This window comes from Cibotium barometz, chromosome 7 (assembly GCF_041138505.1).
Source record: "Cibotium barometz isolate CiBa-2024 chromosome 7, ASM4113850v1, whole genome shotgun sequence".
NCBI lineage: Eukaryota > Viridiplantae > Streptophyta > Polypodiopsida > Cyatheales > Cibotiaceae > Cibotium > Cibotium barometz.
The window spans coordinates 54,190,148-54,211,251 of NC_141052.1; the positions used below are offsets into that span (position 1 = coordinate 54,190,148).

Genomic DNA, 21,104 nt, shown 5'->3' on the forward strand with positions numbered 1-21,104 from the left:
GCACAGGGAGCATCTATCATGGTGTTGGAGTCCACCCTACCGAATTTCCTTGGTACCAAAATGAGTTGTATCGTGGTTCCTATGGTGTTGGCAATGAGCATAAGTGTTGTTGTCTAGGCCTTAGAAACACCCATTCTTGTATGGTTTTGGTGGCAAAATGTATACCGAACTGTATCTCTTCATGTGAGAATAATTGTGGGTGTCTAGTTTGAGGAGTTAGTTACGGTTTGTGAGCCTTAATATTGCCCTTGGGACTACCACTACTGGCCTAATTGGTTAAGTAGATTGTTTGCCAACTCATCCATGCTCATGTCCTTGATTATGTGATGACTTTGGTGTTGTTTGGGGCTTCCTTAGATGTAAACGATTTGGATGATACCTCCCCTATCTCTTAGTTTGGGTGGATGATATCTACATCCCTATCTTGTAGATTGTCTACTAGGTCTAATGCCTATTATGGCATTAGACCTAGTAGACAATCTATCTTGTAGTTTGGGTTGGTTGGGACTTCCTTAAATGTAAAGAATGTGGATGATTCCTCCCCTATCTCTTAGTTTGGGTGGATGACATCTACATCCCTATCTTGTAGATTGTCTACTAGGTCTAATGCCTCTCACGGCAACACTCACTGAAGATATAGTTCCTAGACTTATAGAGATGGTCATGAAACCTCTTGCTTTTAGGGCGAATCGTGAATCGGTCGATGAGTGATAGTTCATCTAGTCTTTCATCTCATATAGAGATACCTGGTTCTGGGGCAATGTAGTCCCACACATTCTCACCTCTCTTTCTTAAGGTTGTAGATTTGAGATAAGGGGCTCCATTTGGCTCCACTAGGTGAGAATCCCACAAAGAAGGTGTGTCTCAAGACCTCGAAGTTAGCCTTTTCAAGTGGGTTTAGTGCCTTAAACCACAAGCGAGTCCGAGCCATTTCCACAATAGCAAGACGCCTCGCATGAAAATTTTTCACATCGCCTATACCTTTCATGCCACCTCAACAAGGTGCCTACCCACTAGGACTACACCCAAAGCTTCTCTCCAATATGCCATGTTTCAGTTGCTGGATCAATCTCGAACCATATCACTTAATCTCTCATGTCAACTTCATAGTGTATTCTAGACAATATATACCTTTCCACCTTGATAACTTCATCATCGACTTGGATGACGCAAGGACGCCATTAGGAATGGGATTATACTAACCACTCCATTGTGGTTTAACATAATTTCACCTACCCATTTAACCTACCGTAATGCCCTTTATCATCTTATTTTTTGTAAGAGAACATTGGAACGTATAAAAAGTGGCCTACATCCTTTTATATGATCGCCTACACCTTTCATGCCACCTCGACAAGCTACTTACCACCAAGGCTACACCCAAAGCTTCTCTCCAATATGCCTTGCATCCAACTGCTCTACAAATGAATCCCAAACCATATCACTTTACTTTGCATGCCAACTTTAAATCATATTCTAAACCATCCACACCTTTCCACCCGGACAACAACTTTACCACCGACTTGGGTAATGCAAGGATAAGGTGACCATTAGGAAGAGTTAGTGGTGACACGAGGATGTGACCACTATTAGGAAGGGGTATGTTAAACCACTCCATTGATTAACATGGTTTCACCCACCCAATCCAGCTACCATATGGAGCTTTGTCATCTTACATGCTTAAACAAGCACTTATTTTTTTATAAGACAGTGCTTGAACGTATATAAAAAGCAACCTTACCTTGTGCTCAATGTCAAATAGGAGAAACTTCTCTATATATATATACGTATAAGACCAATAATAGTGACCATACCATTTTTTAGTTAGCCTAGTATGAAAGCTAGTCACTTGTATAAGTCATTTTTAAACAAAAAGCAATACACAATTTTGAAAGAAATTTGCATTGCTGAATAATCACATAGCAAAAAAAAAAGCCCAAAAAAAAAGCTTTTATCAAAAGCTCAACCAACTCCGCATGTTTCAAGGCATATATCAAAGATATCAAAACATGAACTAACATTTTAAGACAATATTCTACACAAATACAATAGCAGAGAAAATAAAAAAAGCCGTTTCAAAGCCATGTACAATGTTAAAACGACAAGATCAAGTAGGCTAAATATGGCACCAAAACGTTTTTTGCATTTCCATTAAATATATTATGTGAGATTCTCAAGAATAAGAGTGTTTTTCTAAGGTTTCATATTAGTATGTAATGATTAATGCTTCAAAAAGTCAATGAAATGATGCCGTATCTTCTCTATTTAAGGTAATAAAATGATGACTCCCCACATCATTTCTATTTGCATGCATTCACCCATATGCTTTCTATTTGCAATCCTGGCTATTTAAGGCAATATAATGATGACCCCCCATATTGTCTCTATTTGAGTGCATTCACCCATATCCTTTCTCTTTAAGATCCACAATTCTCTATAAAAAGCCTCAAAGGGGTCACTCAACGAGGAGAGAGAGGGAGAGAGGAGGAGAGGGAGGGGGTTGGGATTAGGATTGGGATTGGGGTCGGGGTGCGAGAAACTCATCTTCTAAGGTTGTATTAATTAAATGCCACATCAATGGCATATAATTAATACATATCAAATAATTTTTCTGAATATACATATCAAATAAAACAAGGAATATAAGCCCAAAAAAAAAATGCTCTTAGATACTTTCAAAAACCCAACATTAATCAAACTCTTTGATGACAAATCGCATAAGACCAATGAGAGTGAGATTAGGAGAAGCGGCTTAAAAACTAGCCACGAATAACAAAACTTACATCAAAACTTAGCGAGCATTCAATCAAAGGAACTCACCTATTGCTGAATAAACAGTTTGATGACAACAAGGCAGAAAACCCCAATCTGTGGGTGCCAAGGTAGATCAAATAGTATACCACAAGGCTGAGGTGAAGTAAACCAAGAACCAATACATTCAAAATTCTTCCCAAATGAAGCACTACCATATCAATTCACTCACACAAGACTTCAGGCATGACATTCACCACAGAAGCCTCCAAAGTCAAGGACCAAGGATTGTGTCAAGTAGTAAGCTGTTACCCACCACAACACAAACCCTTAATAGGTACAAACTAACTGGTTCTATAAAGACGAAAGCGTTGTTGAATAAAAGATAAGATGCTGAATACAAGTCCGAAGAGAATCTAAAAGGGGTCAAGAGACAAAAAAAGGTATTAAATCTTACAGATCATATAAAAGGGAACTCATTGGCTCAAAAGCACAAAAGCACACCACCATAAAAGAACAGTTTCACACTGGCCTTGTAATTGAGCCAAAAAAAATAGGTTGATCACTCATTGGAAAGGGGGGGAGAAAATGAATGCTTGATTTAATTTTGCAAAGATTAGCAACAAAAACATGTAACAGTAAACACAGATGATCTAAAGTATAAATAATATTCAAATATCTAACACCGTGTTCGTAAAATGGATCGAAAACAAAACGCCATTGCAAATCAATTTTCTTCCCACATATACTATGCAATAACAATTTCTTAAAAGGGTCTCATGCAAATCCTTGTACATGAAGACGTGATTTTTTCAAGAATCTGAAAAGGCCATGAATTGACTATTTCTTTCGTAACTAGGAATAAAATTGCCATCGTACAAAGGGCAACATGTAACACACATCAGGGTGGTGGAGAATAATAGAATGGAATGCTTTCTTCTGCAATGAATGCCAGGTGGAGTAGGGGCGGAGAATAATAGAATGGAATGCTTTCTTCTGCAATGAATGCCAGGTGGAGTAGGGGCACACACTTCTAAAAGAATAAACCCTGCACCATCAGCCACTCGTCGTCGATTTCTTCCATTCTACAGCTTCAAATCACTTTTCCTGTATACAGCTGCGATCACCTCTCCATGAAACGTGCTACTAAAAAAGTATACATAATAAAAGACATGGATGGAAAAATGAATCGTTAAAAGGTGATTATGATAAGTGAAGCTAATGCAGATAGGGCTAAACAGTCTTGATGAGATCAAGAGTTACAAGTTGAGGTCCAAAGAATGTTCCAAGTAAGTTGTTGAACGTAGTCAATTAAAAGAGTTCAACCACCAAGAGTGAGCCCATCATGTTGCATGTGAAGTAGCACCTAGAGTCCATATTTTAGTCATCAAATTTTCAAGAGAAAATGCCGGGTGCAATATTTAAGTTGACAATGGTAATACAAGAGGCACTCACTTTTTTAAGTTTCCAACTAGAGAAGACAGAATCAAAAGGGCAGGGAAACACATCATAAAACCAAAAGGCGTGACTGCAGGACACATTCCTGGGCAATCAAGGTTGATGCATAAAAGAATCAAATAGCAAAAACAAAGTTGTGTCGAAGAGCATTTCAGAGTAAGCCTTGTCTCAAGGAACAAGGTTCCTTAGAACTATTGCACATGTGGCTCCACCAAAAGCTCACAAATAACGAAGAATTCACCTCAGATACACAAGTTAGCTAGCTAGCCTCTTCTTAGGACACTATATTATATATATATGTATACATTTTCATGTGAAGAGTACCTCTATGCACCATGCGAAAGAAGTCAGCAGATTTGTTAGCCGATAAGTTAGCCTACCCAAGTGAGATGTATTCTACAGAAGGCACCACTGATTGTGAAGAACATTGTGCTCTCTGCTTTCGTAAGTAGACGAAAGACCTGGTAGGAATGGGATTCATCTCCCAAACCTAAACCCATGAAAACACAGGCCTACCAGAAGCCAATCCTTCGTCTACTTAGGAAACCAGACACACACAAAACCCTGCCATCATAGTAAAAAGAGTCACTATACACTGGTCAGCTTCCATCTGGATCAAGCTCGACATCAGCAGGATCTCCCATCCATCTCCTCCCCTCTTGCCATGCAAACTGTATCCTAAGCTTCCCATTTGCATCAATGCCCCTGATTAATCCTCTGCTTGTATGAGTCACAATGTTCCATCCCCATCTCGGTGTAAGTACAGATCGTTTCACCCTCACCCTGTCCCCAATCTTGAAGGCCTTGACCCTCTCCATTTCTTCAGGTTTGCACACCCACAGCTTCTCAAGAAAGCAGAATGCCACCCACAAATCTTCATGATCATCGATTTTGTGAACAACTCCAATGCTTGCATGTGTCACCTCACCCCATTGATGGGCAGGGGTTGATATTGTAGCCCTGACCCTTACCCAATCCCCTATGCCGATAGGCTTCTCCTCTACAATCTCCACATCTGTCGGATCAAGCATCCAGTACTTTTGAGAACCTGCACATGAATAGGTTCTTAGCCTTCCATCTGCATCTATAGAAGTCACAGTTCCAACACTTCCGTGATTATTTCCACACCAACTAAACCGTGGCTGCTTCACGTCCTCTTTAACACGCACTTGTTGGCCTATCCTGAAAGGTTCTTGAATCCTCTCTAGCTCATCAGGTAGTCCAAGCCACCGTTCTTGCTCTCCACAAAAGCCAACAAGGACTGCTCTTTCCTCATTATCAGTTTCATATGCTAGTCCTTGTACAACCCCAACACTACCAGGCCGTAAAGACTTCCAGCCATGTTTGGGCTCCACCAAGTCTTCCTTCACCTTCACCCAGTCTCCGACTTCAAACATTTCTTCTTTGACGAAATCAGCAGGATCCCCTCTCCAAGGGGCAGCAAGCCCAGGAAAGGCCACTCTGACCTCCCCATCTGCATGGACTCCAATAACAACACCCTTCGACGTAGGACTGCAGCCTCTCCAACCCCAACGAGGCTCTTTCATCCCAGTACGGAATCGTACATGCTGACCAACTTTGAAGCTTGCTACCTTCTCCACATCCAAGTAGTGTGTCATCCATCGTCCCTTCCTGAAGCAACTTGCAACCTCCAGGTAACCCATATCTGAAACACTATGAACAACTGCAAAGCTGTCTTTGCCTGTACCATGCCAGTCATAATTGGGCTTTACACCATGCGGTTTGAGGCGAACCCAATCACCTACTTCAAATCCAGAGAGAGACTCAGCATCCCCAGGTGACACTCTCCAGAAGGTTGGCTTGCCAGCAACTTTGATCTAAAAACACAAACAATCAAGCATAAACTTCTAACACGCAACATGAGAAAAAAAAACACTAAAACAAACCGCTAATTCTGAATCTGGTAGCTCAAAGTTGAAATTTGAGGTTTCTGGCTGAAGCACCCACATTGAGAGTACCATCCATGTCTATTCTTGAATTTTTTCCAGTTGTAGCTGATGTCTCCCCACACCAGCCTAAGCGGGGTTCGGAGACGGAAGCTTTCACATGAATCTCTTGGCCCACCTCAAAAGGAGCTACTTTCTCCATATCTGTCAAGGAGCAAGAGAAGAGTCTGCTTCGAAAGCAAAACCCCACTCCCATATCACCCTCTTCCTCCAAGCTGTGAACCACACCAACGCTGGTCCTTGTGACATCTTCCCATCCGTATTTCGGAGAAGACACTGATGCCTTAACACGCACCCAATCACCAACCTATAGAGACAGATGCATGTATTCAAGAGGGTTACATGCATATAGGCAGATGCATATGCCTACGCATGTGTATCCAGAACATAACAAGAGAGGCTTTACCTTAAAATCTTCCACCTTTTCAATGTCAGCTGGGTCAGCTTTCCAAGATCTATGGCCGCACAAAATGTCTATCATAAGCAAACCATCGCCACTAATCTCCGTTATGGTTCCGACGCTATGATGTGTTTCCCCACCCCAAGCGTACCTTGGTTCTGCAACCGACCTTTTAACACATACCCGATCTCCTACCTGCATAACAATCCAAACTCCATTGAAATAAACACACATTTTATTTTATTTTGAGAATAAGTATATTTGAAGCTGTCAGGGTTTGAACTTTCACCCCAATAATGCTTAGAATCTAGCATTAAATGACTAAAAACTCCGAGGCTAAATAATCAACCTTGAAAGGTTCTACTCGCTCAACTTCCTCAGGTTCACACTGCCATGGACCCTGGACATAATTCAGGTCCAAGAGTAAGCTGTTGTCTGGCCGTATGCTGTAGACTACTCCAATACTGCCAGGAGTAACAGAGCCAAGCCCATGCTTTGCTGTCGTCAATGAAGGACGTATTCTGACCCAATTCCCAACTTGAAACTCCTCCACACGCTCCATTTCAGCTGGGTCAGCTTTCCAGCCTCGGGATGCCCCTGGGAAACCTATCCTCAGAAGTCCATCATCATCCACACACAACACTGTCCCAACACTATCTCTGGACTGTCCACGCCAACCATATCTGCTGACAACAAACGTTACTATGTAAGTAACCACAAAAATGATCAAGGGCATCTATCAAAGGTAATGCATGTACTGACTTAAAGATCAGAGCATTGGTAAAAGAGAACCTCACTTGGGCTCCTTGACATCTGCCTTCAACCGAACATGCTGCCCTCTATCAAGGGGAATGACTTTAACCACCTCTTCAGTTGAGACACGGGCCTCTCCTGAGCAGAAGGATACAATCAGGTGGTCTTTATCCGGAACACTCTGCACGAATCCCACATTTTTTTTGTTGGCTCCTTGCCAGCCAAATTTGGGAGCTTTTACAGCCCTCTTGAACTTCACCCAATCACCAGGCTCATACCTGCAAAACACATCAAGATTTATTTGAAATAACGTTTAAAAAAACATCTGTACCTAAAATAAAGATGCAACCATGCTTTCTCTTTATTAGACCTGAATCAACAAATCTTTGATTATACATACATAATGGAAGTGAGTTTTATTCCCCTATTATCAAGGGCTTCCAGAAGATCTTCTGATAGCCACTCCCGAGGCAGCATTTCGAGAAAATCTTTGAATGTCTTCCCACTGCACGTAGAAGAATACGTTTTTAAAAAACAATCAATTGTATATCTATGGGCAAGTAGCCTGGTGGTGAAGTTTTCACTGGACAAGGACCTAGGTTTGATGCCTACCTTGCCTACCACCTGCTGCTGTGGATGCATTAAAGCTAGATTATATCTATCCCACCCAAAAAAAGACATTTTTTCTCAGGTGGGCTTTGTTTTTTCATGTAAAAGCTATAAATTCTTTTTTTGAGACAACTCGTGAAGTGCTAAGGCCAAAAATCATTCATATACTTGCCTGTGTGTCCTTGCCTCAACATTTGCACGTGATAGCCCTAGCATGATTGTTATCCAGTTCAAATTCTCCCTCACCACTTTTGCCAAACTAGAGGCTATATGGAATGCATTGCAGCCTTCATCATCCTAAAAAATACACACATAAAACCGAGAGTGCCCTTAACTGATAGAAAGTACTCCAGATATTCTCAACATTATTGTATCAGGTCCAAATAACAGGGAAAACAGGCAACCAAAACTTGATGTTGTTAGATTCGCACACATGTGTACCACAAGGGGGTACCACTATATTTGCCAAAAGTAAATTGCCTGGCCAGTTGAAGAGAACACCCTACACAGCTATTAGAACATAGTTAAAACATGTTTTGAACCCCAGGCTAGGTATAAAAATCTTTGTAAACGTCTCAACGTTTTTTTTTCAAGCTCTTCTTTTAATTATTGATTCTTGACTCTTTTTTTCCTTGACTTTTCTTTTCTTTGACTCTTCAATCTTGGAAGTTGGGCGTGGGCCATGGATTGGACTCTCGCATCTACCTGCCAGGTTCCTGACTCTGGCATCATACAGGCAGAAGACAACAGCAGCACGCACGCAACCTGGGCGGTCTAATCATGGTGTTGAGTAAAAATTGATGCATATTTTTTCTATTCTATGATTTTGTATGTTATTAAGCACTGCTATTCTGGTTTTTTGGGAGCTTGTACCCCGTTCTGTATAGAACATTTATGGAACATGTTTTTGAAACACCTGTTAACTTGCAGAGCCATTTTGCACAGTGATGCAACAGTAAACAAGGGGGAGAAACGCCAGGCAAACAAATGGTAACATCAGATGCATGAGTGTGGCAATCATCAAGCCCACCTGCAAACGCACACCAGATCAAGGGAACACAAACACCCCACCACCCCCCCCCCCCCGCGGCCCCAGGCAGGAGGAGCGGTGTCCCCAAGACTTGAACGTAAGACTTCAGCTTTAGAAGGACGAGCTCAAACCACCAGGCTTATGCCTTGAGGACTTGAAAATCTAACTTTAGAGGCAAGTACGAGAATTCAAACCTTAATTTCTCACAGGCTTTATACTGCAATGCATGAAAGAGGTGTATGCTGACCACAAAGAGTCAATGGAGATACCTATGGATGTGTGTGCTGCATCTATCCCCCCAGGGTGTGCTAATGGGACTCGCTGTTTTTTTACAAAAAGTTGTGTATCCTCTGGAAATCATGATCCATACCAACAAAAGTAGCAATGTGGATTTTTCAAGGTTTGGCGGCCTTAGCTTTCACTCATCATCCACAGCTTTTGTTGACATGTAAGACATATTCAACACAGGCATGGGGATACTGGGCTCTTCCAATACACCCTTCTTTTTAATTCTCATCAGCAATCACTTACTAGACAAAGGCCAACCTTGAATAAGAGAAGGGAGTGGGGGGAGTCCCGAAACTGGGTTTATGGTCATACATCAAGCATGCATGTCAAAGGTTATAGAAATCCCAGAGCTAAAAACATTTGAACAATCCAATATGTGGATCTAATACCCATTGAATCTACTTGTATACCTGTAAGTTGCAATCGGCTTCCCTCTCCAAAAGAAGTCTCACACACAAATTTGAACCTCGAGCCAATGCCAGATGCAATGGAGTGGCATTTCGTGTATCTCTAACATTGACATCAACCCCTGCATCCAGTATTATCTGTAAATCACAAACACAAAAGCTAGTCAAGCAGCCTCTTTAAGGAAGACATGAGAGAAGCAGATGATGCATTGCAAGACCAGATCTCATAGAGAGGAAGCCGACATACAGACACGATCACTGCAGGCCCTCTTCCCAGCGCTAGAGCACATATCCATTGGATGTGGCAACCATGGAACTAACTAAACTTCCCAGGTCGTGGAACACAAGACCTCCGATAGCAACACAAAGCCACTCTTAAGCTATCAGTCCATATGACAGCAATCCATCTCGCCCCCAGCTCGGGGACCCTAGTGCAAAGGCATACGGGTCATTTCCAGAAAATTTCTACTTTCCATGCACCTATCCCTTTGCTTTGGCAAATTATAGTATTTGAACTCAAAATTATATGACATTTCCACTGGAGCTTATATATCTTGAATACTCAAATAATTGGCTGATGGCATCATGAAGTAGCATCACAAAGTACCTTCATCATCTCTGCATCATTAGTGATTGCAGCAGCATGTAATGCAGTATAGCCTTTTTGACTATCCTTTGCACAACCATCTGCTCCCGCTGACAATAAAAGCTTCACCAGCTGCCTTGCTTCTGCAGTTTTGACACAGTAAACACCGCTCTCTATTAGCAAAAGCAAATTATGCAAAGACTACAATGTTTTTCTGCAAACATTTAAGGTGTTTTCCTTGCTGAGAGCAAGGTCCTTTGAGTCCTTTTATTAGTTAAATAAGAAGATCTGAACTCTCATATTGCAACCCTCTCAAGAAGGGAGGCTCCCTCCCTGTCTGGCAATTGTTGAAGAGAGACATCATCTGCTCTGTGTGTGTGTGTGTGTGTGTGTGTTTTTACCCCATGGGGGGGGGGGGGGGGGGGGGGGGGGGGGGGGTGGTTTGTTGTTCTGTAGGACACAGGGAACTGAAGTACTGCCAAAAGATGCCGCCCTTGTGACTGGACAAAAAGGGGCCCAGGCTCCAACTGCATGGAAAAGTGTATGTACTCCCACTGGCCACGAGGTGTCCAAATAGCTCACATGACCTCAGCACGAGGTGTCGCACAGCCCTCAATGGTCTTGCAGCATCATGTTCTTCAAATCTGCCTGCTGACAACGCCCAGTAAGTTTCAAGGGAAGTCGTCGGAAGCAAGGGGCAAGCAAGTCTCTGATGAAGACATTGTGATGGGCATCTACTGATGTGAGTGATAAAGAGCCAGGCGGTGGATAGATGGGCCCACCTTCATCGCAACTTAGACTCAGACAATTCCTACTACTTTGTCTTCTGATTTAGTGTCTCACAAATTTATAGAAAGTCCAAAAAGGTAGTGCTTTGTGAAGTTGTCTTGGATAGAATTAGTGTCACCATTTGGTGGTGACCCCTTTCTACTTCCAGATGCAAGTTCTCAGAACAGGAGATCTTCAAGTTTACATGCGTCTGCACACAACTCATGTTTGCATGCTTGAGTAGTGGAATTTGCTAGGAGTTTGGCCTGTCTTCGTGTGCTGCTTGTGATGTCATGCTAAAGCCCAACAATGCTGGGGACGCCCGCCTGTTGGCACCTGCAGGTGCTCCTCATTGTTGACGAGCAGATGTCATTTTTCAGGACTCAGAAACAGGGTATATGTCAAGGTAGATACTTTAATAGAATCGTGGACTGAAAAGGGGGGCCAACCCCACACGTGGATTGAATTTCCTTGCATGGCTTACCTTCCGAACTACCATCCTCTCCATTAACCTCTGATTTTGAGCTTGGCATTGCATCTCTTGCTGCCCCACACCCTCTCTACAGTACTGTACGACCTAACCTGCACCTGCCCTGCTGCTGCGGGGACAGTGTTGTATGGACATCACACCAGGATCCATACGGACTGTACAAACAGTGTGTGACCTGGCAGAAACCCTAATTTGTTGTTTTGAGCATTTTTATTGCTTAAAAAACCCAAAAATTACTAGTTATTCTTAGATTGATAGCTTAAATCATCACCAGAGTGCTGTACTTGCTGGTGGGCCTCTGTAAGTGCTGTTCACAGGCTGAACCTCCTCTTTATTGCTGTACTTTTATCATTGGTGGTTGGTTTAGCACCCCGGGTGATCACGTGTGCCTTGGTGTAAGAACAAGGTGCTCAATACTCCTGGAAGAAGATCTTCATCATGTAAAGTTTTCTCTCTAATACAAGCTCTTGGTGAAGGAGTCCGGGTGTCCAAGATTTGAAGATCAAGTGCGGCTAGAGATTTGGAGTTCTCCTTGCTCCTTGCTCAATGGCTTGGGTGGAGGAACCCATACTCCTGCCGAATGACTTGGTTAGTTTCTCCCCTTGTCACGTGACTTCGGCAGTGGCTGTCCGCACCCTTGCTGAGTGGCTTGGATGTTAGGAATTTCTTCCCTTGTTGAGTGGCTTGGTTGGTGGGCTTTTCACCCTTGCTGAGTGGCTTGGGTTGAAAGTGTTTGTTTGCTTTGTTTTCATTTCAGGTACTTGGAAATCTAGAACTTGGTACCCTCATACCTGTATCTGTAAAATACTCTTTTGGAATACATAATTTCCTAAGGGGGGGTCCGCCCATTCTGTCCCCAATGTGCTAAATCATCTATTAAATGTTGTTCACACTAAGTGCTTTAGACCAACCGTGTTACAATTAGCACTCTTCTTGAAATGGAGCTGAACAAAGTCTTCCATGGACTGGATAAGAATGGTTCACATCTCTGGAATTAAAACTCAAGGATAGGGATGGCAGTAATGTTCAGAATACCAACATATATACCAAAAAAAGCAAACATCCCAAGATGGTCTCTTTGAAATAAGCCAAAAAAAGAAACTATCTCGATACACACAAAGACACGTGTTCTCATTGCTAAGGGGATATACCATGCTGAGGCAACCACCACTCACCTAGGGCAAAGAATAGTTGGGGCAAGGCAGCATAAGAAGGCCAAAGACATGCGTGAAGTCCAGCAAGCAAATGCATGCACGACAGTGGCTCCTTCAGTTTCCTGTGGTGGACAAATAGAGGAAATATCCGGCCAAAAGCACCCAGAGCTGCTGGGTTCAAAACCCCCTTGGTGCTTCCTCAATGGCATCGCCTAATTGAGCGCCTATGGGCGGTGAAAAATCGGTAACTACGGGGTGATCTTGGGGGGGGGGGAGGGAAAACAACTAATATCGGATCAATCCTCAAAAAAGAATTCAGATTGATAATCAAAAGAAATACATCTGATACACAGCAAGGTGTTCACACCCATGCAAGCTGAGATACATCAATCAAAATCAAACAAGTCCATACTCATAAAGACCAACATAAAAGCTCTCCTCTTTTTTTTTATGACTATGCCACTAGCGACGAGCCAACTTTTGATCCACAGCGCCTCTTTGTTTTCTTGCCAAGTTTTAAGTGCACACCTTAAAGCAATATTTGGCGTGAAAACCCAACTGGCCAATATCATCTGTATTGAGCTTTGCCTAGGAGACCCCCTCTTATCTAAAGAGCAAGTTGAACTATAATCTTTGATCTTTTGCCTGCAGAAGGAAAGTTAAAACAGCATGAACTGAAAGAAAAGCAATTCAACAACACATACACTGGGTCCCAACAGCCAGACCCAAACCACAGCTCCCCCAAACAAAAAAGAAATGAACCTCTTAGGGCATACTTGCTTTATTGATATGCGAATGTTGAAAGTGTTAAATGGCTGAAATCTACTAGAAAATTACCTCTCTGTTCTCACCCTCAAATCCAGGACCACTGACGTATTGAAGGCTCTGACCATCTGCAACTTACCTCTACACTCTTCTCTACTACTGTGAGGGCTGAGGAAGGCTCAACACCTGAATGAAAGGCATAGGGTTCTATTCATACCTTCAACAACAGCTCATACTATCAACCTCGCTGTAAAGGACCCTCAAAACGGGAAGAACCCCTAAAATTGGCTCCTTAGCCTAACCAGGGCAGGTCTACAGGGGCTGCCTAGGGCTGCCAAAACGCTTGCAAAACCTCCCCAAATCCTGTTCCAATATTCCCGGCCTAGCATTCCATAAGCTTGTTGCCTCCATGCATTGATATCTCCCATCATAGGTGTGCACCTACACTACCCATATGTGTGCATATACGCTACCCTGGTGCATCTGTACACTCAATGGCCATGTCCCTTCATAGACTACGTGCTCACAATTGCACATAACTCACCTTTTACAACCCTGTAGATACCCCAATTGTCATGACACCAGACCCTGATGCATGTGACCTCTACTGAAAGTCAGAATGTAAGCTTTGATGATCCAACAAGCTCTAGAAGACTAGATCGTCCACGCTTTGATCAGGTCCGTTTTCAAGTCTTCTATCTCGAGTGTGATGGAGGTGATGCTTGACAAACCTTCATTAGTCAGTGATATGGACTCTAAATTGCAAGTTCGGATTCAGAGTCTCATGTCTGTGTATCCCCTGGTGTGTGAACCTCTGTTTCTGTGTGTGTGTGTGAAAAGCGGTTATTGTTTTAGTAGCATGTGAACACACTCTTATAAGTGAACATGATAAGTGTGCCATGAGACATCCACTTATTAGAGTATGAGATTTGAACGGGTCAAAAGATAAGGTTGCAAGCCTACAAAAGCATTGTACTTGGTGAGTATTAATCACTTCTATCAATCAACTACATCATTGAGTCATGCAATATACTCTCTTTAAGCACTCTCTCTCTCTCTCTCTCTCTTCACACAATCACACCATGGATCTCTTTGATCCCTCATAGCTTAGGCTTGTACGTGTGCAACCCCTAGCCCTAAACCTACAATTGGTATCAGAGCGCTTTTAGGGTTTCTCTGTTTTTTAGGGTTTCAACTGCTACCCATCACTTGCAAAGCCGCCAACATTGCTCTGTTGATGTTGTTACCTACACGTGCCCCTGTTGTACAGGCACTTGCACTCATGTAGCAACTGTGCAGAGCCACTATACCTGCAGGCCGCCACAACAGCAAAAATTAGGGTCTTGCAATCACAAAAATTTGGCTCTACATCAAATAGGAGCACTTGCAGCATCCAAAAGTTGGGGCTTTTCCAAATTAAAGTCTCCTACATTGAATTGAAGTTCCTACTGTAGCATGGAAGCGTTGCCAAAAGAGACCGTTCTTCATTGACATACGCCCGGGAAGTTATTTAAACTTCCGAAATAAATCTTTATTTTCTGTTTTATGTGTGTGTCATAGGTTCTGTGCTCGGAAAGTCCCCCAAAAACTGAATAACATAATCTACGTGTGTTTTATCTGCTTTGTAATGCCTTATTGTTATAAAAGGCTTTGTCATTCTCATCATATCCCTGCTTTGTTATAAAACAAGGGGGGCTGTATTTATCGGAGGGCTGATGTATGTTGCAAATATATCAGGCCCTGCTTGAGTTCCAGGATGTTTGTGCCATTGTTGTTGGAATGCACGACGGAAAATGAGACAACTGCTGTGAGAAACAAAACGCAGAAGTGTAGAGAGAGAGAGAGAGAAGCTGTATAAACTCTGCTATGTACACAAGATCCGATACAAAAATGAGTGTAGGGGCAAGGGTGGTATAAATACCACCCTAGGCTGCTGGTTGGCCAGCCCAAAAACAGCCAACTGGGTGCACACATGTCCACGACATAGAAAAATATCAGTCTGCCAGCAGAAGACATGGTCGGCCAAGAGAAAATACAGTCGGTCGGGACCAGATCAGGTCGGCCAGCACCAGACAGCCCCCACAACCAAACCAAGGAGAAAACATAGAAAAAATGGGGGAAAATGGAGAGAACTCCTAGGCAGGCACACCCACAACAAAGGCCCTCACTGAGTAATTGTTAGAAGTTATCTCCTGTCTAGTTTTATACACCAGGGCCTTTGTTGTGGGTGTGCCCGCCCTTATGAGGTGTTTTCCCATTTTTCCCCACTCTCCGCATTTTTCCCCTATTTTTTCCCATTTTTCTGAGGCTTGGGAGGGCTGCCAGAGGGTGCCAAGAGCAGTACAGTGCTGGCCGACTGGGTGTTTATCAGTCGTGGGCACTCTTGCTGCTGGCCGACTGGTTTTGATCAGTCGTGGGCACCAGATTGCTGGCCGACTGCATTTATGCAGTCATGGGATCTTTTATCAGTCGTGGGCTTTTCTTTATGCTGGCCGACTGCCCTCTAGGGAGGTATATATAGGACCCCAGCCCCCATACCTCATTTGTATCATTCCTCGGGATCTTCTTGTGTATATAGAGCAGAGTTACACGCCTACATCTCTCTCTCTCTCTTGTGCTGTTTTTCTACCTGCGTTTTTGCTCTAGTGTTCCCAGATTTGGTCATCATCTCCGCTGCGTATGCTGACATGGTATCAGAGCCCTAGGCTCTAGATAGGTCTTGGGATTTGTGTGAGCAAGAGGGGGACTGTTTTGTGGCTGATTGGTGGACTGTTTTGGGCTGATCGGGAAGAGGAGAAGCAAGAGGAAGGCGGGCTGATTTGCTGGACAGCCACTTGCAGGTCCACCCACCCACCCTTTTCAGAGTACATCCCCGCTGTGGCAAATCTGTTTGAGATGGCCGAGAGACATGTGAAGATCCCGACACTCCCCACGTTCCCGGCGGACCGTCAGTTGGACGGGAGCAACTACGGCATATGGAAGGTGATGATGGAATCCGTTCTGGAGTCCTACGATCTCGCCGATTTCGTCATTGTTGGTGTTCCACGGCCGGAAGTAGAGGAAGGGGAGTTACCATCAACCCGAAAGGACCGGGAGGCCCAGACGCAGATGTGGGATCGCGTCAACGCCAGGGTCCGTTCGTTTATTTTCCTCAACTGCACACCGCAGGTAATCAATCATGTAAAGCATATTATGCTGGCCAGAGGAATATGGCAGCATTTGAAGTCACTGATTGTTCCTCTCCCATCGCATGGAGGTTCATCCTCTTAGACATAACTTCTTGTTCAGGCACTTGTGGGGATTCCAAGACATGTGGGATGGTTGCCTTTTCTGCATAGGCATCCTCGGTACGAGCCAAGTATGCACGTGCTGCATCCCTCGGTTGCATGTGCAACTCTTGAGCAATCATTGCCATTGCATGATCCATATAAGATTCAGCTTTCTTGGCCTTCAAACGATCATGTACCAATGGATCCTCGCGGCGATAGAGATTCAATTCTTCTTGTTGTGCATGGAGAAGAGCCTGCATACGAGTAAGTTCAGCTCTCAAGACTATGGACTCTTCTTCTTGCATCTTCTCTTTGCCACGAGACGGCTGTCCCACATATTCATGTTCCCTATTGTGCACCACATGAGTTTGCTCATCCTGTAAAGCATTGGAGGCATGCATTTCATTGTCCCTGCCACTTGTATTAGCATCTCCAACATTCATTGTATGGCTGTCCATAATGTTCTAAGTGTAGAGATAGCTAGTGTTCACGGTGATCGTCTCTCACGATAGAAGTGAAAGAGAACCGTATGCTCTGATACCAATGTAACTTGGTTGAACACAATGCTAATCAATACACTTAAATACACTAAGATTTGAAGGACACTTGCTCAAATACAAGAAGTAAATTGCTGAATTGACAAGAGGCACACAATGAGCCGGAACGGCCGACCCCTCCCTTGAGTAAATTGTATTACTATTGGAGAAATTCAATACATAGCTTCACGGGCATTCATTGCCAAATCCTCCATGCCAATGCATATGAAATTCAGCATTTAGAAAACAATGGTATGTCGATGTAGATCACCAAGGAGCTGCCTTGATGCCCGGCCCGACTTCAGTGCCCATATTCTCTACCATTGGCTCTATGTTCTACCAAGCAAGGTAGCAACATCTTCAAGAGCACATAGGACAAGAGAAATACTACACAGGGCGGCTAATCAAGGAGTCCTGCCCTTCTACTGAGTAAGTAATGACAACACATTGTCCAATTAGCTTACCAGTCTTCATAGAAGTTGTTGCAAGCGGAAGCCTTCGCGTTGGAAGCTTTAGAAGTGTTGATATCTTCGATTTGCCGCAATCCTTCGCGACAAAAGTCTTCAAGAGGATGAAGGGAACCTTGGGAAAGCTTCCCCTATGGTTCAACTTGAGAAAGGAAGGCTGAAATTAGGGTTTTCAGCAAAAAGACCAGAAATTACAGCAAAAATGAGAGCTGTTTTGCTGAATTTCAGTCATTGGGAGTGAGTAGGAGAGTGATTAGCACTTGGAAACACTCTTGGAAGCTTGGAAAACACCCTAGCAAGTTGGGTATGGCTATGGAGAGCTTGGAAATGGAGAGAAATGGTGGAAAAACAGAGTTTTCAGCCTCTAAAAATCCTCATGAAGAGAAAACACGAATTTCTCTTAATAAGTAAGTGAATTGGGGTCCAATCAGGTGAAGGGACATGGGGAGATGCCCATTTATGAGTAAAAAGGGAGGATCAAGTCCTGGACATTGAGTCTTGTCCGCCTCGGGACTTCAGTGAGTGTGAACTTGGAAGCGGTCATAATTTATAAGTGACTTTTGGGCGCCCAAACTTTAATGAAATGGGAACGCACTCACTTATAAATATTGGCCAAGTCCTAAGGGCTATTTGAGCCTAGATTGGGTAATACTTACCACCTGTTCACATGCCACACAACCATGTCAGCAGACAGTTTCACACGCACGGTTCACGGGCGGGCGTCCCCTAGCCCGGAACTACACATAGGTCATGCAAGCATGAAAACAGCATGCAATTTCATTTGCAGGCAAGCACATAAAGATGCTATGCAATGCAGCATTGGCATGAGCAATTCCCGTTCATGAAACCATATAAGACCAGGCGTTTCCAGGCAAGTATATGCGATACCAGACCCAGTGGAAAGCCAATCCTCCAGGCGTTTCCGGGCATGTACACAAAGGCACAAGTCCCAGCGGAAAGCCAAGTCCTCCAGGCGTTTCCGGGCATGTACACAAAGGCACAAGTCCCAGCGGAAAGCCAAGTCCTCCAGATATTCCGGGCATGATAACATCAAGTCCCAGCGGAATATCATATCCAACTATACAGCATGACACGTGTCAATCACCTGCATAGGCATATTCCATAAGCCATGGACACCAATCCAATATGTACATAGTGTGAAAGCAAGAGTGAACCATTTGGGTGGCCAAATGGTGACATTCCCCCCCCGCTTCTAAACAGTTGTCCGCAACTGAAATGCATCCAAATATGTCTGAAGCACATGCGGGCAATCTTTGAAGAACTCTTCATCTACCCATTTAGCATCAATGGGAAGATAGTTCTTAAACTTCACAAGGTAACGCCTCAGAACTTTGCCTGCAGCAAGCTTGCGTTCCTTGTGATACACAATCTGCTCTGGCTGCAAGATCTCTTCAAGCTCATCCACTTCTGGTGGATCCTCAATGACCATTTCACTGGGCTCCGGCCCTACATACTTGCGAAGGAGACTCACATGAAAAGCATTGTGTATGTGCCAATGACTAGGTAATGCCAATCTGAAAGCCACTTCATTGATCTTCTCGATCACTCGAAAAGGTCCATAGTACCTGGTTGCAAGCTTAGGATATGCACCCTCTTTGCCAGGCCTCTTTGCAAGTCTTGCTTTCTCAAATTTCAGCAATACCCAATCATTCTCTTTAACATCCAATTGCCTTCTATGCTTGTCGGCAGCCTTTTTATGCTTGTCTTGTGACCTTGCAATGGCTGTCCGCACTTGAGCAAAAGCAATATCCAAGTCTCTTACATACTCATCAGCTGCAAATATCTCATCCTTTGTGCGAAGGATGGGTGGCAAAACCACCTTACCATAAACAATCTCAAACGGGGCCTTTCCCGTAGATGCATGCACCGTGTTGTTGTATGCAAATTCCACAAGCGGTAAGTACTTCTCCCAAGAAGACTTCTGATCCGCCACATAACATTTCAAGAGATCCAACACGGCTGAATTTGCAGCCTCACTTTGCCCATCCGTTTGAGGGTGATAAGCTGATGAGAAGTCCAATTTGGTGCCCATATTATCAAATAAGGCCCGCCAAAAGAGACTTGTAGTCCTGGGATCTCTATCCCCCACAATGGACTTCGGCATTCCATGATGTTTGAACACTTGTGCAAGATATATTTTAACCATATGCTCAGCTTTGATGGTCTTTTTGACCGGCAAGAAATGAGCTTGCTTGCTAAACCTGTCCACAATTGTCCAAATTGCATCATTACCCTGTTGGGTACGTGGCAAGTCCATAATGAAATCCATTGTAATACTTTCCCATGGCTGCGTGGGAATAGGCAATGGCTGAAGCAAACCTGGTGCCTTTTGCCTGTCAAATTTGACCTTTTGACAGGTGATACATGCACGTACATGTGCCTCTATGTCCTTCCGCATACCTGGCCAAAAGAAATACCGCTCAATCATGTGCGTAGTAGGCATTATGCCTCTATGACCAGCATATGGAGGAGCATGGCACTCATCCAAAACCTTTTGCCTCATGTCAGACACTACACATAGGCAATTATCTTTCATGAGATAACCCTCTTTGATCACATATGAGGCATGTGCATGACCAGCCATCAAATCAGCCCAAATAGTGGCAAAATCAGCATCCGTATGATACAAATCACGCATGGTAGACAAGTCCCCATGAGAGGCAACCGAGATAGCTGCTACATACGGCTTTCGTGACAATGCATCGGCCACTACATTCTTCTTTCCCGGGGTGTGCAAGATCTGAAAATGAAACATAGAGAGGAAATTGGCCATCCTCATATGCTTCTCTGACAATTTAGTTTGAGTAAGAAAATATCTCAAACTCTGGTGATCTGTCTTCACAGTGAAATCAGCCCCAAGAAGGTAATGTTTCCATATAGTAAGTGCATGAATTACAGCCAAGAGCTCTTTCTCATAAATGCCAAGAGATAGCTCTGCATCATGCAATCTACGACTCTCATAAGCCACGGCATGTCCCTCTTGATTAAGGACAGCCCCTATGCAATTTCCAGATGCATCACATTCCACACAAAAGGGCTTTTACAAATCCGGAACGATCAACACTGGACCATGAGTAGTTGCATCTTTCAATGCGAGGAATGCATCTCTCTCTACACACTTACACGATAGGCTGGCCTATTAGGTGGTGAGCTACCCGGCACAAGATCAATGCGATGATCTTCCGGTCGTACAGGTGGTAACTCATTTGGTAACTCATCAGCAAAACAATCATTGTGCTCTTGCAAAAATTTCAGCCTATCATTACAAAGAGTGTTTACATGTACATTAGTTTTCTCAATAGGATCTCGTACAAAAATCAAGTACGCAAAAACACTCTTTTTCATTACTTTCTTAATTTGTACATGAGATACAAGGGGAATGGTA

The 21,104-nt window shown here is 43.5% G+C and overlaps 1 protein-coding gene across 3 annotated transcripts in view; it reads right to left on the reverse strand.

The window, feature by feature from the left end:
- Nucleotides 1-4,295: 4,295 nt before the first annotated feature.
- Nucleotides 4,296-21,104, reverse strand: part of LOC147637185 (E3 ubiquitin-protein ligase KEG-like) — a 55,950-nt gene continuing 39,141 nt past the window's right edge. For all 3 annotated transcript variants that reach the window (XM_086800801.1, XM_086800802.1, XM_086800803.1), the window contains 9 exons: nucleotides 10,271-10,392; nucleotides 9,667-9,801; nucleotides 8,111-8,235; nucleotides 7,730-7,834; nucleotides 7,374-7,607; nucleotides 6,926-7,259; nucleotides 6,583-6,771; nucleotides 6,178-6,483; nucleotides 4,296-6,047 (listed from right to left, as the gene is read on the reverse strand). In XM_086800801.1, coding sequence (XP_086656927.1) covers nucleotides 4,809-6,047; nucleotides 6,178-6,483; nucleotides 6,583-6,771; nucleotides 6,926-7,259; nucleotides 7,374-7,607; nucleotides 7,730-7,834; nucleotides 8,111-8,235; nucleotides 9,667-9,801; nucleotides 10,271-10,392 — 2,789 coding nt within the window. In that variant the 3' untranslated portion in view covers nucleotides 4,296-4,808. The remainder of the gene's footprint in view (nucleotides 6,048-6,177; nucleotides 6,484-6,582; nucleotides 6,772-6,925; nucleotides 7,260-7,373; nucleotides 7,608-7,729; nucleotides 7,835-8,110; nucleotides 8,236-9,666; nucleotides 9,802-10,270; nucleotides 10,393-21,104) is intronic.